Source organism: Neofelis nebulosa, chromosome 9, assembly GCF_028018385.1.
Source record: "Neofelis nebulosa isolate mNeoNeb1 chromosome 9, mNeoNeb1.pri, whole genome shotgun sequence".
In the NCBI taxonomy this organism is placed as follows: Eukaryota; Metazoa; Chordata; class Mammalia; order Carnivora; family Felidae; genus Neofelis; species Neofelis nebulosa.
In genome coordinates this window covers 61,441,572-61,460,023 of record NC_080790.1, presented here as the reverse complement: position 1 = coordinate 61,460,023, position 18,452 = coordinate 61,441,572, and the positions used below count along the sequence as shown (strand labels likewise).

Sequence of the window (18,452 nt, the reverse complement as noted above, 5' to 3'; positions counted from 1 at the left end):
TAACTCTTTGCTACCTTTCAAGTCTCAGCTTAAGGCTAATCTGAAGCATTTCCTAATCATTTCCCCCAGCAATTCAAATCAACTACTCTTTCTGGGCATTTTGTTTTATCCATAATAGTCATTATATAATGTTTGTTAACTTAATAAATTTTATAGCTCTAAATTTTCAATTTACTCTTTGGGAAAGTCTGCTACTAGCTATATTTTAACTGTACAAATTTAAAAGATCAGATTCTAGTTTTTACCTAAAATCTATGTTAATATTAAGTAACAGTATTATATTTTAATATTTTCAGTAAAATGTATATGCAAACAAACTCATTTTAAATTAATAAGCTAAAGCAATGCCAGGAAAAAAGGGTTGGCTTAGATGTGCAATCAAGAATATTTTGATGTAGTTTATTTTTCTTGTTTTGGTAGAGCAAAAGGATGGATTTCCTTTTGTCACCACATAAATCAGTGGTTCTCAAAGAATGGTTGAGAGAGCTGTGGAGTACCTGTGACCATTTTAGGGTATATGTAAGATCTACACCATTTTTTTAGTAATATGATGATGCTATCTGCCTTTTTTAAGCTCTCATTCTTTTTTGAGCATAGAATGAAGTTTCCCAGAGGCTAAATGATGAATGAGATCACAACAGAGCAAATGCAAAAAGCTATTATGAGACTCTAGCTGTCAACTATTAAATCAGATATTAAAAAGATTTGCCAACATGTAAAACAGGGTTTTGTTCTGAAAAATATTTTTTTAACAAAATGTTACTTATATTAGTATGTCACAAGTTTATTTTTGATATTTTTAAATAAATTAATGTAAATTTTAAAAATTGTTTTAATATCTAATATAGTAAGTATTGACAGATATAACCACCACATTAAAACTAATATTTAAAAAAACTTTAAGGTTCTCAATATTTAAAAGAAAAAATTTTTTTAACTTTTTTTTTTTTTTTTTTTTTTTTAATTTATTTTTGGGACAGAGAGAGACAGAGCATGAACGGGGGAGGGGCAGAGAGAGAGGGAGACACAGAATCGGAAACAGGCTCCAGGCTCCGAGCCATCAGCCCAGAGCCTGATGCGGGGCTCGAACTCACGGACCGCGAGATCGTGACCTGGCTGAAGTCGGACGCTTAACCGACTGCGCCACCCAGGCGCCCCAAGAAAAAATTTTTTTAAATTAGTTTTATTTCTGAGAGGCAGAGAGACAGAGCATGTGTGGGGGAGGGGCAGAAAGAGAGGGAGACACAGAATTGACGCAGGCTCCAGGCTCTGAGCTATCAGCACAGAGCCCGAAGCAGGGCCGAACTCTGGAACCGTGAGATCATGATCTGAGATGAAGAAGGACCCAACTGAACCACCTAGGTGCCCCAGGTTCTCAATATTTTTTAAGAATATAAAAGTTCTGAGAATAGGAAGTTTCAGAACCGCTGATGTAAACAAAATACATCTTTTTTTTTTTTTAATGTTTCATTTTCAGGCTCAGGTCATGATCTCACAGTTTGTGGAGTTTGAACCCTGCGTTGGGTTCTGCACTGAAAGCTCAGAGCCTGGAGTCCGTTTTGAATTCTGTGTCTCCCTCTCTCCTTGCCCCTGCCCCGCTCATGCTCTCTCTTTCCTTCAAAAACAAACAAATGTTAAACAAAAATGTTAAATGTTTCATTTTTATTTTTGAGAGACAGAAAGAGAGAGAGAAGCAAGTGAGGGAGGAACAGAGAGAGGGAGACACAGAATCCAAAGCAAGCTCCAGGCTCTGAGCTGTCAGCACAGAGCCTGATGTGGGGCTCAAACTCACGAACTGTGAAATCATGACCTGAGACGAAGTTGGATGCTTAACTGACTGAGCCACCCAGATGCCCCAACAAAATACATCTTTAAGGTTTCAGTTAAAATTTCATTTTACTTCACAAGTGGGCTGGGTTGTCATTAAATACTGTTGGGTCCTTATCTAGAATAAGAAATCTGATGAAGCACCTAATTTTGCTGGTAAATCCAATTCAAAGGTTTAAAAGATGTGGATGTTCTTGTGTTTTTATCAGTAATATTATGGGTAGGTAAGACACCTGTTAAGATTATTTGTTTGGGGGAAAAAATTCCACTTGGTTTTAAGACATGACCGCAACAGGGCAAATATTAACCAATTAGATAGTAAAAGCTGAACTGTTTAGATGGAAGATTACATTTTTACCAGGTATACCTTTTTGAAGATTTATATTTTGTACTTTCAGCTGAGTTTATTACATTGATACAACACACACAGAGTTGTGAATGTATTTTATAACTCTTAAGGCGTTAAAGTAACACTACCACTTATTACATTATAAAACAAAGAAAACCTCAATACTACAATCAAGACACATTTTAAAGCATTTGATAGTATTTTAAGTGCATTTCAAATATATGGCACATTTATATGTAACATGAAGCAAAGAAGGAACGAACACCAATCACCCAATCCATTACCACACATATAAGTTACTTATGAGGTTGCCCCAATTCCATCAACTATTTTACCTGTCTTATTCTTACTTTTCTTTAATATTACTAATTATTTCCACTCACTTTAATCTCATTCACTTCACATGCATCTGTCATATATCAGTATTACCAAGACTATCTATAAACACTGTTAAGGTCCATCCCAGATTACAAATCCTAACATTGCCATAGCCTGCTCTTGGAGTTCTATTACTTGCATAAATTCTTGACATGCTTGTAAACTGCTGTTTAAGTTAAATTAACTATACCTCTAGTAACTCTGACGAAACATCAAATTTGAATTCTTTGCCATTTTCTTCCTCTGGTTCCATGCGTTTGTAAAACAGCATATAAGCACTATGTGTCTTTAAGGGGCCAAAAAAAAAAAAAAAAAAAAAAGATGAAAAAATAAGTATATTTTCAATTTGACCAAGTTTAACTATAAAATTAGATAACATGGAAGAAAGAAAACTATGTAAAATGATATATGCAAAGAAATGATTACCTTTTCAAAGGAGAAATCCATAAATTTATCTGTAACAGAATCATAGGTCTTGGTCTGTTTAAAAAAATAAAAGTTTTGCTACTTTAAAAGACAATATTTCAGCTTATATTTATCTCAGTTGTATTTATATATAAAATATTTCATAAATACCTATTTTATTCTTTATAGTAACTTTGTAAATAGTGTTCAAATAGTACTACATCATAAAAATCCTTGACAAAAGTTTTTGGCTAAAAGTATAGTCGACCTTTGAATAACACAGGCTTGAACTGCACAGGTCCACTTAAAGGCAGATTTTTTTTTTTCCCAATAAATACAGTACAATACTGTAAACTTATTTTTCTTATGATTTTCTTCATATCATTTTCTTTTCTCTAGCTTTATTGTAAGAATACAGTATTCCTATCAAAATAACACCAGCATTCTTCAGAGCTAGAACAAATAATCCTAAAATCTGTATGGAACCAGAAAGATACCAAATAGCCAAAGCAACCTTGAAAAAGAAAACCAAAGCAGGAGGCATCACAATCCCGGACTTCAAGCTGTATTACAAAGCTGTAATCATGGGGGCCCTGGGTGGCTCAGTCGGTTAAGTGTCTGACTTCAGCTCAGGTCATGATCTCACAGTTCGTGGGTTCAAGCCCTGTGTCGGGCTCTGTGCTAAAGGATCAGAGCCTGGAGCCTGCTTCGATTCTGTGTCTCCCTCTCTCTCTGCCCCTCCTCTGCTCACACTCTCTCTCTCTCAAAAATAAGTAAACATAAGAAATAAAAATAAAACATAAAAAACAAAGCTGTAATCATCAAGAATGTATGGTACTGGCATAAGAACAGACACTCAGATCAATGGAACAGAATAGAGAACCCAGAAATGGACCCACAAACATATGGCCAACTAATCTTTGACAAACCAGGAAAGAATATCCAATGGAATAACGACAGTAAAGACAGTCTCTTCAGCAAGTGGTGCTGGCAAAACTGGACAGTGACACGCAGAAAAATGAACCTGGACTACTTTCTTACACCATACACAAAAATAAACTCACAGTGGATGAAAGACCTAAATGTAAGACAGGAAGCCATCAAAATCCTCGAGGAGAAGGCAGGCAAAAACCTCTTTGATCTTGACTGCAGCAACTTCCTACTCAATACGTCTCCAGAGGCAAGGGAAACAAAAGCATAAATGAACTTTCAGGACCTCATTAAATAAAAAGCTTCCCCACAGCGAAGGAAACAATCAGCAAAAGAAAAAGGCAACTGACAGAATGGGAGAAGATATTTGCAAACGATGTATCAAATAAAGGGTTGGTTAGTATCCAAAATCTATAAAGAATTTACCAAACTCAACACCCAAAAAACAAATAATCCAGTGAAGAAATGGGCAAAAGACATGAAGACATTTCTCCAAAGAAGACATCCACATGGCCAACTGACACATGAAAAAATGCTCAACATCACTCATCATCAGAGAAATACAAATCAAAACCACAATGAGATACCACCTCCCACCTGTCAGAAAGGCTAACATTAACAACTCAGGCAACAACAGATGTTGGTGAGGATGCTGAGAGAGAGGATCTCTTCTGCACTGCTGATGGGAATGCAAACTGGTGCAGCCACTCTGGAAAACAGCATGGAAGTCCCTCAAAAAATTAAAAACAGAATTACCCTACATCCTAGCAATTGCACTACTAGGTATTTATCCAAGGGATACAGGTACGCTGTTTCAAAAGGGGCACATGCACCCCAATATTTATAGCAGTACTATCAATAGCCAAAGTATGAAAGAGTCCAAATGTCCATCAATAGATGAATGGATAAAGAAGAGGTAGTGTGTATGCATATATGTATAATGGAGTATTACTCGGCAATCAAAAGAATGAAATCTTGCCATTTGCAACTACGTGGATGGAAATGGAGGGTATTATGCTAAGCGAAATTAGTCAGTCAGAAAGACAAACATCATATGACTTCATTCATATGAGGACTTTAAGACACAGAACAGATGAACACAAGGGAAGGGAAGCAGAAATAAGATAAGAACAGGGAAGGGGACAAAACATAAGAGACTCTTAAATATGGAGAACAAAAAGAGGGTTACTGGAGAGATTGTGGGAGGGCGGATGGGCTAAATTGGTAAGGGGCATTAACGAATCTACCCCTGAAAACATTGTTGCACTATATGCTAAGTAACTTGGATATAAATTTTAAAATTAATTAATTAAAAAAAAGAATACAGTACATAATGTGTAACATACAAAATATGTATTAACTGAGTATTCATGTTATCAATAAGGCCTTTTTTTTCCTAATTTTTTAAAATGTTTGTTCTAGAGAGAGAGAGAGAGAGAGAGAGAGAGCGAGAGCGCGCACGAGCGCACACGCGCATGGCAGAGAGAGAGAGGGAGTCACAGAATCCAAAGCAGGCTCCAGGCTCCAAGCTGTCAGCACAGAGCCCAACACAGGGCTTGAACTCATGAACCGTGAGAACATGACCTGAGTTGAAGTTGGATGTTTAACCGACTGAGCCACCCAGGCGTGCCCAATAAGGCTTCTGAGCAACAGACAAGTTATACTTGGATTTTTGACTGTGTGGGGGGCTGGCACCTTTAACCCCCACATTATTCAAGGGTCAACTACACCTGAAAATATTCAAAACATTTTTAAAGATACTTTACCATAATGTATATAAAGTTAAGAAAATGTACTTGCAATTTAAAAACTACATTTTAAGAGAACTTTGCTAAGTGTACTTGTTTTTCTTTTTCTTTTTTTGAGGAAATATTTTACAAATAACATTTAGAGATGCAGTCAGTTTAACGATGGCATCAGGAACTCATTATTTACTTCCTCCTTCTATCCATTTCTGAAGTGTTAGCAATTTGCCTACTTCCTCTTTTCTATTAATAGTAGTATGTAAGTGCAACAAAGAGCATTAAAATCCAGAATGTGAACAGTGATTTCACAATACACATGGCTATTAAAGTGAAAAATAACTTTACGTGGGCTTATCTGTGAAATGGGAATGACTAACGCTGGTCTTTTGAGAATCAACAGTATTTTAACAGTTTTCAGAAAATTGATACTTGGATAAAATGCCTATCTTATTGTAATTGTTATATTATAATTAAACACTAGTATTCCAACCTAATTGTCTTTTCTCATGTCTTAGAGATAATAACATAACAGATAAGATATTTTTTGTGTATCCTGTCAAAAGTAATAATCAGGTTGCTGCTGCCATTACAAAAAAGTACTGAAAGAGTACTTCTTCGAAGCTCAGCTTAAGCCAATGTCCTTGACAAAGATTTTTCATATTATGTCAATAAAGAGTAATTTCTTTTTGCTTGAATCCCAAAGCATTCAAGTGAACAACTTCTTCCATCATAATGTTTCACAGCAATGTAATTCAATTCCTATACTACTATTTAAATTTTCAATTTTAAGTCTTAACCTTCTTAATTAGTTGAAGGCAGAAATAGTCTTTTAAAAGGTATTTCCCAGTGCCTCGTATCTATTCCAAACAGTCTCGACTTCAATAAGCAACAACAGAATAAATTTTAGTTTTAATCATAGCAATTAAAAGAAATTTTAGTGGTTCTGCTACTGGATTTTATAATACTGCCTAACACATGAGAAGTCACAAAACATTTATAATTTCTGAATAAAACTCACCGTCATCTCTCCGCCAAAACATTCAGAGGCCAGTTGAGCAGAATCAAAAGGTTTTACCTCAGCATCATTAAAAAGATACCTAAAACAGAGCATATAGTGTTGACCAAGTATATATGTACTGAGTATCTCTGTATTATACCTATTTAAAAAATATTTACATAACATAGTGACAAATTACAAGAAGTAATCAAACTTTCTTTTGCGATCCAACTATTTTTAACATGAAGTAAGTAAATTCTATGTTCTTGTTTTGACAATGCTAATCTACTAAAAACTAGAATATAATTGTACAAATCTTAACTGTCCTAAAATCCAATAAACACATTTATTAAAAACTAGGGGTAACAAAAGAGTTCATAAAAACAAATAACAAGTTTGCATTAATAGAATATGTAAAGCTACCAGACAGAAAAGATTAAGAGATGGGAGAGCTTCCAAAAATAAAGACGTCATTTTAAAATTTATGATCAAAATGGATCCCAAATATGGAATTATATTCAAATGGGCAAACAAGGTAAGATAGCATGGACATGACAGCTTAAAGAGTTCAACCAAACTATTCTGCTAACTGCAGATCAATTTACCAATGTACATTTTGTTCAAAGCAATATTCCCAACAGTAGAACAGCGCCTACTATTGATATAGCCACTATACTTGAGACTCTACCTAACAATATCTAAATAGCAAAAAACAGCTATTAAGCACTGATTTAATGACTTCCAACCATTACCTTGATAAAAGTTGCTTAAAAAAAAAATTGTACGGGTTGGAAGGGGAAAAGTAAGGTGGACAGAGTGGAGCATTCAGGCAACTTCGAATTGGCGTATACAAGGACTCTGAAGCCACCTTATAGAAGACACTCAGCAAACAACTCTTGAATGAGTGAATAAAGAGAAGATTCGGAAGGTGCAATATTGTCTATGAATCTAAAGCTGTATATAAAACCTTGGATATTCTTTTGTCTCAGGACACCATCAACTTCTCAAAAGAAGTTTAAGAACAATTGATTTTCATCATCTTATGACAGTTACTTTCATTTAACATTTCCTAATTTTATAGAAAGTTTTAAGAAAAATAAAATCAGGAAACATATATGAAGCAAAACCAATCACAAGTTTAAACTTTAAAAACAGGAAAAAGAATTTAATCCCAAGAATAAAATATTTAAAACTCACCATTTATTGTTTTTATAAGCATGTGGATTGACTATATCTCTGATGAAGCTATAATAGTGCCCACCATCTGCTGTTCCTGTATGAACAGTTACTCCTATTAAGTCATACTCATAGCTCTCTGTATCTTTTGAATGATCACTGACTTCCTTAAAACCTGAAATGATTTACATAAGATAATGGTAATAATTCTGAATACTGCACAGTGACACCTTAGAATCACTTTACGTAATATATACAGAAAAAGGCACAGATACATTATGTATTATAACAGGTACAAATATTTGCTAATCATTCCCCATTCATAGTCTACAATTTCAAGGAACATTTACACAAATCACTTGGAAAGGGCAACCTCAACATAATGTAGAAATGTAAAATATGCTTTTTGTCTAATCTTGTTCCTTTTGAAATAGCAGAATACAAAATTTTTCATTCATCTTATTAGGAGCAAGCAAATACAAGATCTGAAAAGGCATTAAGATACTTATGTCTCCTAATGTCAAGTTACAGTTTCTCATTTTGTATTAGGAGACAGAAACAAAAGACATGCTTTCTGTCGCTAAAGATTTAAATCTGAAAGGGATAAAAGATACTATGGAAAAATTACAGAATAATCTAGTAAATTCAAAGATTTATGATCTGTATTCTCAGCATCCTTTAGAAAGGGAAAAGTATCATCAGAAATAAGTGAGTGAAAGCAGATTGAAGTTAACTTGAGCGCATAGTCTAAACTGGAAAGAAAGTAATAACTGTGGAGGGAAGGAAATAGCTAACAGTGTCAAAGTAGCAGCCGAGAAGTTTGGATGTGCTAGGTAGGATCCTACTCTGAACCCATCACTTGTGGCCTAAAAAAATCCTTCATCTTGGCATAAATTTCTGCTACTTCTACACATGGAAACATCATGAAAAATACCAGTAAGTATAATAACTTGGCAGTCTCACTATAATTTTTGAAATGGTTTGAAAAGAGTTCTAAACAGTAGAATATATATATACAACACCTACTTCTTAACTTCATCTATAAATATTGTCAAAGTTAATCATCTTCTTCTGGCTCATTTTCTGCAACTTCTAAACATATTCAAATTCTTTTTTAATTTTTAAAATGTTTATTCATTTTTTGAGAGAGAGAGAGAAAGAAAGAGCACAAGTCGGGGAACGGGTAGAGAGACAGACACACACACACAAAAACCAAAGCAGGCTCTAGGCTCTGAGCTTGTTAGCGCAGAGTCCAATGTGGAGCTAGAACCCACAAACTGCGAGATCTCGACCTGAGCTGAAGTTGGAAGCTTAACTGATTGAGCCACCCAAGCACCCCTAAACATACTCAAATTCTGAACTCCATACTCCTCTACAGCTACAGTCACCAATCTCTCTTCTCTCTTCAAAGAAAGAGCACATTCTTCTCTTAAAGAACAGCCTACCCTCATTGTCTACGCTTCTCATATACCATTTGGTAAAACATTTACTGAATGTTCAAGTGCCAGGCAATGGAGTATAAAGATTAAAAACACAGTTCTCTTTCTCAAATCGTAAAATACAGTGGCTTCTTCACACCTTAAAATTTTTAATCGGTAGAACTTTTTATACAAAGAAAACACTGCCAGATCGCTATTATGTAAAACAGAACTTCTCCATCTAAAGAATGCAAAGACAAAGAGTCCTCTGCTTTTTTCTCTCACTGGTTTGTGCTCCTTGAGGCACATAAACCTAAGTTTGAAAATCACTGGTCTTATAAAAGCAGTAATAATTTGGAGGTAACTAGATATGAACCAAGTGTCATCTTTAACTCATTGCAATCTGCCTCTCTATTGTAATACCCAAATGAAAATGCTATGATAAAGATAACCAACGACTTTACATGTTTTCAGTTATGTTCTTACTGAACTATTCCTTTTCTTTAGCATTCAATACTTCTGACCACATTCCCTTTTTCTTGAGATCTTGAAATACTGACCCCACTATTCACCTAGCTGATCAAGCCACAAACCTGAGTCATTCTTGACTTTTCTCCCTCCCTCTAGTAGCAGACTAAAATGTAAGCTGCAAAGGGCCAAAAAACTTACTTACTTACATGTTTATTTTTTGAGAGAGACAAAGTGTGAGTGGGGGAGATGGAGACAGAGACAGAGAGGGAGAGAGAATCTTAACCTAGCTCCACGCTCAGTGTAGAACCCGACACAGGGCTCAATCCCACCACCCGGGGATCATAACCTGAGCCAAGATCAAAATCAAGAGCTGGACACTGAACCAGGTATCCCGACCTTGCTCTTTATTGTCATTCTACTGCCATCACTATGAGAATAAGTTACACAGTAGATAGATATTCAGTAACTTTGTTAGATTCATTTATTCATTCAATCATCAAATTCTATTAACTCTCCATGTACACTTGCTCATCAAGCTACCACCTTCCCTGTGGTTTATCAGAATGGCCTCCCTACATCCCTTTCATCATCCTCTAATTCATTTATTTCTATTGCTGTAGTCAGAATAACCTTTTCCAGACCCACCTGGTCATCTCAGTTCCCTACTTAAAATGTTCCAAAGGTTTCACATTAAAAAAAGAGAGAGAGAGAGAGAGAGAGAGAGAGAGAGAGACAGAGAGTGAGAGAGAGGGAAAGAGGGAGGGAGGGAGGGAGGGAAGGGGAGAGGGAGAGAAATAGAGAGACAGAGAGAGATTAAAATTATTAGGGTGTCTAGTGGCTCAGCCAGTTGACTCTTGATTTCAGCTGAGGTAGTAATCCCAGGGTTGTGGGATATTGCCCCACATCAGGGTCTATGCTGAGCGTGGAGCCTGCTGAAGATTCTCTCGCTCTCCCTCTGCCCCTCTCCCCAGCTTGCCTCTGCTTTTTCTACTTAAAAAAAAAAAAAAAAAAAAAAAAGACCTGGCCTACAAACAAAATGATCTGGTCACTGCCTTTTGTCCATCTTATCAACTCCACCCCCACCTCCTACCCACCTAAAGAGATTAGCCATTCCTCTCAATCTAGTCCTTACTCAGTCCCTACTTCAACGTTACCTTGGTGAAAGCCATCTCTGATTCCGCTAGATATGAGATACATTCACCATCCTATCTGATGACACATTCTGTTTGTAATTTCTTTTAACTTTATTTTTTGAGAGAGAACAAACACACACATGCAAGCAGGGGAGGGGCAGCGAGAGAGGGGTGAGGAGAGAGAGAATCCCAAGCAGGCTCCACAATGGCAGCGTAGAGCCCAATAAGGGGCTTGAACCCATGAACCGGGAGATCATGACCTGAGCAGAAACCAAGAGTCGGATGCTTAACAGGCTGAGCCACCCAGGCATCCCAGTAATTTCTTTTTCAGTAAGACATGCCTACTAGACTTAAGTTCTATGAGGTAAGAAACCATGTTTACTTGTTCACTGCCATGTCCCTAACACCCAGAGGAGTGCCTAGAACGCAATCCTAGTAAATACTAAATATTTACTGGCTAATGACTGATGTGCCACACTGTACTTCAATACATTCCCCTTTCTAAAATTTAATTTCATTTTGTTAAATGTGTAGTTGGTTACAACTTTGTAGTGACGACTGTCTTGTTATGGAGACTTACGATAAATATAGGCAAGAGAAAGATAAAAAATTACCTTCTTTCCTATCACTCTTCCCCATTAGAAAATCTTCTGTATAGGGCGTCATATCCAAACGTAATGGGAAGGAAAAGTGTGTGTTCACTTTCTCTTTCATCATTGTTACCATATTAAATGTATATCTCATAGTATTAAAACTCAGAATGCGAGGCAATTTCTTAAAACATGCCCTGAAAGACATGAAAAAAACAACTGTTAAAAATCTCTTTCAAAAGGTACTTCAACTGGTATCATTTACTGTACATTTATTTCAACATTCAACTCAGAGTAAATAATAAAAAGTATTCTAAATCATGTTCTTATTAAATGTATCTGTAACCATATATCCCCCTCTTACATGACTTCTTCCATTTTGAAAGGGTTTCCCTGTGTTTAGGTAAGAAAAATTAAAAATTACAGTACACTGTGGTAAATTCCATGAAATTAAAGGTGTTACTGAAGCATAAAAAGGCATCATACCATACATACTCCAAAGATATGGGGGGAGGGTCTCTGGTTCAGAGTTTTCTCTTCCATCTTAAGTAACAGGAAGTGACCTATTTATTTTTATAAATTAGAACTGCAAAGTCTGGCTGTTTTATTTACCAGACATATGACTCTGAACAAGTTATTTAACCTCTCTGAGCTTAATTCCTAATTTGGAAATTCCTAAAATGGAGATTAAACTGCCTATTTCCTACTACTTTTAGAATGCTGCCTGACAGCATTCAGTAAACACTGCTGGATGTTACAACAATGCAGCAGCACCAAATTAACTGGTTACCTAAATCTTATAATAAATATTGCCAGTTCAAATTTTTAAAAAAGTAATAAAACACCAATATTTCAGTTTAAACAAACTATATATATATACACACACACATATATATATAAGCTTGGATTCATGAAAAATAATGAATTTTGGAGAATAATTCTTCATCGTACTTAGGACTCTAAGATTCTGAATCAAAAGAGTTTCTGTTTGAATCAGAAACTTAGTTAAGGAAAAAAAGGAATTTAGGGAAACCAGGTAACCAAAGGATTTCATAAGCAGAGGAAGCAAGAACTCTAAAAATCATCATTATGGATTTTTTGAACTGGCAAACGATGATGTTACAGAAGTATAAAGGAGTCAAATGATGAAGGCCCTTGTGTGCCATGTCAGACTATGACCTTTAGCCTGAGAGCTAAGAGTCACTAAAGGACCTGTGGTTGACCGTGGAACCATGCACGATTCAGAGGATACAAGACATAAATGGAACTAAAAAGAGAGGAGAAATATGTTGTAGACCTACTAAATCTATGAGACACACAAGTCACAGCTGGGAGGACACACCACAGCATTCTGAATTAGGTAAGATGATTTAAGAATCATAAGCATATCAGTAGAGACTGAAGTTATGGTGGTAGAATTATTCAGGAAAGAATGAATAAACTGAGAAAAACAAAGGTTTAAATATAGAGCAAAAGATGATCCTTAGCTCATTTCTGGTGAACACTTACTAGGTTATTATAGACATTCAAAAGTATGGTAATAATATAAAGGACTGAGTAAAACTTTGCCTGAGAGACAAGACACTATTTTAGAAAAACAGGCAAATAGTAGTCAAAAGTAGGGAATGTTTCACGAAGTAAGTTATTGAGAATGACATATATTTTCAGTAAGTTTATTTATAAAATTCCAACTAAAATGACATTCTCCAAAGAAAATGCCTCTCAATTATCTTTTATTTATTCCTCATATCCCTCCATAGTAACAAATTTTTAATGGACCCCATTCTGTCTAAGTCTTATAACTCATATCCTAACCCAATTCTCATCAGATGAGCTTGGCTTCTCCCTGTGGTTTCATTTAAGTATGTCTACCTTTACAATCTTTCTCTACCTTCCAACATGCTCAGATTTATGTCATCTAGAAAACTGTTGTTTGATCTCAAAGCCCTTTCTAGATTCCATTTTCCTTGTTTTTTATTGCCAAACTTCTAAAATGAATGATCTGTACTTGATAGATACCATGTAACTTGACAACCCTGCTTCTAATTGCTACAACCTGAAAAAAACATACCACTAAACTGTCTTTTGTAAAACCCAATGCTTTTACTCAGCTGTCATTTTTCCTTTTTTGTGGACTATGTCAATTGAATACCTTCCTCATGAGATTCTCTGCCCCAATTTCTAGGTTACCGTCCTATCCCGATTTTCTTTCTTTCCTGGCTTCAATTCCGTCACTTCTTCCTCTGCACTTTTAGGTTGGCTTAGATCTCACAGTCAGTCCTTTGCAAAAGTTACGGTCTTTCTCAGGCACATGTTCAAATGGCATCAACCAATTATGCAAACAATCCCCAAATCTAGATGTTAACGATTTTATGTCATTGTATGTTTCTAATCATATTTTCTATTACTGGTCAATGCAAGTCCTCCACTTCAAGGCAGGCTGGCCTAATCCTGGACTTCTTGTACTTACAAGGTCATTTCTATTTCTCTGCCCTTGTTCCTAATAACTAACTGTATATGATGCTCTCTCAATCCAATTTCTATTTGCCATTCAAAGTTCACCTGTAGAATCAAAACATCTTTAGCCAACAAGTCTGTCCTAAACTGGCCATCTTATGGCTAGTTCTTAAGAAAAAAGTCTCTCACTTCAAAGATTCAGCAGAAGACATCTTCAGTTCATGAGGAGACTCACTATCATGATTTAGTGAGTGCACAGCAAAAGGTTAAAGGAATCAGACCTTGGTAAATATTTATAGGTTTCATGCCCAATATGGGGCTCAAACTTACGATCTGGAGATGAAGAGTCACGTCCTCTACTGACTGAGCCAGCCAGGGGCCTGGACCTTGGTAAATATTTGATTAATTAAAAGGACAAAGATAATTTGGAAAAATTTAAGGATGCTTGAAAGTATACTTGAATAACTGAATGAAAAGCTGGTAAGAATGTGCACCAAGCAGCTAACCTTAACCGTAACCACATAATTTTCATAAGAGTTTAACATGAATTTACTCTAAGTTTGTGTTTTACTACCATTTGATGATGTATCAAAATGATAAATGTTACATTTCAAAAATCATACCTTTTTTCAGCTCGTACTTTCTTCCCACAATGAGAACAAGTATACATGTTGTCACCTTCTAAAGTGTCTTTAATAGTAACTTCATCAAGAGATTCCTGCGTATTAAAGCAGATTTTAAAGTTTCATATTACTGTTCACAGTATATAAAATTACAAAAAGCAATAATTATAATTTGGGCAGAATGCACACAGAAAAACAAACTTTTCTATTTTAAAAAACACTAAATTTTAGTAAAAAATGTCTTCCCTCAAAATGACAAGATGCTCCATGAATCTTACTAAATTTTTCAAAAGTGCAAGTATTTTGGTTTTGAATGGGGAAAAAATATCAGCTTTTTGGCCTATCTCTAATTCTTATTTGATTTGCATAATGAGAAGAAAATAGATGAAAACATGAAAGTTAATCTTCTATCAAGATAACAAAAATAAACTTGCTGTATATAAGAAATTAAAAGCAGAAAAAGTCTAAACAATATATACATTACTCACATAAATGTTCTTCATATCAGCCACTTGGCACCTCACAGTATAAAATTCTTCAGCAGTCTGACTAACGTGTTCACAATCCTGGTCAACCAACAAATATTAGTAATTTATTACAATAAGCTAAAATATACAATAAGATTTCCAAAAAGTGAAGAACAGGTACACTACTTACCAAGGACACAACATTGTTTGTAATTACACCTCCAAACAAACTTTTGACGGTATTTTTCTTTAAAAACAAACAAAGGTGAGTAATTAAAATTGGGCAAATCTGTACAAATTTCAAAGAAACTTCAGTATCCTGGTACTAACCAGTTCTGGAGACATTTCCTCAATTTTAGTAATCAGATCAGTAAAAAATTCTGTCATATCTTTCTGCTCCCCAGTATTCAGAGGCTGCTTGTCCATGGTGTATGTTTTACAAAAGGGTCTAGGATTATATGCTTTGCATTCACTCTCCTGCAAAGGAGAAGGGGGAGGGGTAGATCATGAAACAAACAAATCTGTGTCTCAAATAAAAAGAACATTATCACAAGGTTCTTGCATAAATAACGAAACAACAACAAAACGGAGTAAATCTACAAGGAATTGCTCTTCTATTTCACTGTTGTTTGATTTTCGTGGCATTTTCAGTTTAATAGTTGTAGGGGCACCTGGCTGGCTCAGTTGGAAGAGCACGTGACTCTCGATCTTAGGGCTTGGGTTCAAGCCCCACACTGGGCGTACAGCATACTTAAAAAATAAAACTAAAATCTAAAAAACAAAACAAAACAAAAATTTTAAAAAAGAAAGAAAGAAAGAAAGGAGAGAGGAAGTTAAAAGGAAGGGGCAAAATCAGAAGACATGTGCCACTGCTGATGACTCTGAATACGATTCTGCTTATAATAAAAAAAAGAAAAATCACTGAAAACTTTTAAGCAGGAGAATAAACACTGTAAGATTTGCTAATTTTTAAAGATCGATTAGTTTTATACTTTTGAGGGTGGGAATTAAGAGGAACAAAGAGAAATCAATCAGAAAACTATGGGGGTGAATGTGACACTGTGATGCGAAAGGGACCAGACACAAAGAATTTTTCAAAGGACAAATTAACAGAATGCAGATAATGGAGATGTAACTGTTAAAAGTTACTTTTAACAAATTACTGACAAATTCAACTTGAAAAATAAGAGTATACAGTTGGGGCAAATCCAATACAAATGAACTTCATTTAATGTTTTCAACTTATACAGGTTATATCTAATTAGTTTTCCATACATAGTTCTCAAACATACCATTAAATATGTAAACATTTTTTGAAGCTCCAGAAGAGTGGTTTTATGCTTCATATCTTCTGAATACTGGAAATCAAGAGAAAATTCTCTATTAAAACATACTGATAGCAAATTAGACATTCTAGTAAATAAAGTATTACAATGTGTTTAATACCATATCTGTTTTCATTATTTTAGCTTTGTGTAGGAAAAAATACAGTCTATTCTTTACTTATTAGCAAGTTAGCATTTTAAAAATTGGAAGATTTTGCTCATTATATAAATATAGCCATCACTATTCTGTAAGAAAATGGAATAAAGAGATCTTAAAAAATAATTGCTTTCTAGATCAACACTCATTTGGTGCAATGCTGATTTCACAAGTTGGTGACTGTGCAAAAACAGAAAACATCTTAGGTGTGCAAAAAACCTGTTTTCTACAAATAAATCCATACATTTAAAAAATTCATTATAATACATGACATCTCACCATCATCAAGTTGTATCTTTCTTTTTTTCTAGAAGAGTGTATCTTTAATACTGTAGAAAAATTACTGGTCAAGATGCTTGAAAATCTTCTATATATTCACGTATCATTAACTGCGATTCAGGTATCTTGACTAGACTCATTCACTAGAGACTTAGTCTTCAACACCAGTCTTACAGCCACTTATTAGATATACTCTATCTCATCCAAATATTAAAATAAACCTAAACCTATATACTTCATCCAAATATTAAAATCAACCTAAACCTATGAAGTACTATCCTCACTACAAACTGCCTGTCATAATTTTGAAGAAGCTCTGATAGTCTCATGGAATAATAAGCCTCCCACATGCCAGAAGTATACACTAGTTATTTGCGTCAATTTTGTGGGGAGTGTTAAGTAATGTGGTTCTGCTATTTTGGAACTTATAATCAAACTGAGGACATAAGGATACTGAAATAGGAGTCTATTCAACATATAGTTACCACAAAATTATATGATATGAAGTACAATGGGAATTGAATAAAAGGAACCAACATTATTGGCAAAACAACAATAGTAATATTCCCGGCATATGGGAGGCTTAATACTCCATGAAATTAGAGTAGCAGTCACACAAAACAACATCTTCCAATATGGAACAGAACTGACACATGCAAATTATTCAAAATTCAGAATACAAAAATGGCCAGGATTTATATTTATAAAGACCTGGATTTATATTTTCATTGCTGGAGGTGAAGTATTAGTTGGCTGAAGAACAGAAGTGACAGAATTCTTCTAAACTAAGAAAAACCAAGAATATTTTATTATGTGTAAGTTCTAAATATATACCCTACATATGTATTACTACTTAAGGGAATACATGTTTGTACCCATTAGGATGGCTACTGTCAAAAAAACAGAAAACAAGTTTCAGCAAGGCGTGTGAAGAAACTGGCACCTTTGTGCATTGCTGGTAGGAATATAAAATGGCACAGCGACTATGGGAAAGCGGCAGGGTGATTCCTCAAAGAATTAAACACAGAATTCCCATATGATCCAGCAATTCCACTTCTGGGTATGTATAAAAAAGAAGTGAAAGCAGGAACTCAAAAGGTATCTGGATACTCATGTTCATGGAAACCTTATAAAAGCCAAAACATATAAGCAACCCAAAAGCATCTGACAGATGAATGGATAAACAAAACGTGGCATTTACACACTATGGAATATTGTTCAGCCTTAAAAAATTGGGAAATTCTGATATATGCTACCACATGAAAACCTGAAGACACTATGCTAATAAGATTATATGATGCTACTTAAATGAGGTACCTAGGACAGTCATATACATAGAGACAAGTAGTACAATAGAAGTTGCAAGGGGTTTGGGAGAAGGGAGAATGGGAAACAGTTTTAGTTGGGGGAAGTGAAAAAATAGCTGAAACTGATGGTGGTGAATACAAAGTGAATGTACTAACTACCACAGAACTGCATTCTTATATATGGTTAACATGGTAAATTTTAGTGATGTATATTTTACCACAATTAAAATACATGTAAAGCTTTCTTTAACCTTTCTGTGAACATCAGATAAGGAAATGAAAACAATGTTTACATGTAAATAATCAAGTGAACATTTGACTAGTTTCCAAAGTCATGTCAAATTCTATTAAGAATATTTCATATAGAGGGTGCTTGGGTGGCTCAGTCAGTTTAAGTGTCCAACTCCTGATTTCAGCT

General features: G+C 35.0%; 1 protein-coding gene across 6 annotated transcripts in view; it reads right to left on the bottom strand.

The window, feature by feature from the left end:
• Nucleotides 1-18,452, bottom strand: part of USP34 (ubiquitin specific peptidase 34) — a 253,091-nt gene that overhangs the window by 42,147 nt on the left and 192,492 nt on the right. For all 6 annotated transcript variants that reach the window (XM_058683992.1, XM_058683996.1, XM_058683993.1 and 3 more), the window contains 10 exons: nt 16,259-16,324; nt 15,297-15,443; nt 15,157-15,213; nt 14,988-15,065; nt 14,500-14,594; nt 11,444-11,616; nt 7,829-7,982; nt 6,653-6,731; nt 2,981-3,034; nt 2,745-2,840 (listed from right to left, as the gene is read on the bottom strand). In XM_058683992.1, the coding sequence (XP_058539975.1) occupies nt 2,745-2,840; nt 2,981-3,034; nt 6,653-6,731; nt 7,829-7,982; nt 11,444-11,616; nt 14,500-14,594; nt 14,988-15,065; nt 15,157-15,213; nt 15,297-15,443; nt 16,259-16,324 (999 nt within the window). The remainder of the gene's footprint in view (nt 1-2,744; nt 2,841-2,980; nt 3,035-6,652; nt 6,732-7,828; nt 7,983-11,443; nt 11,617-14,499; nt 14,595-14,987; nt 15,066-15,156; nt 15,214-15,296; nt 15,444-16,258; nt 16,325-18,452) is intronic.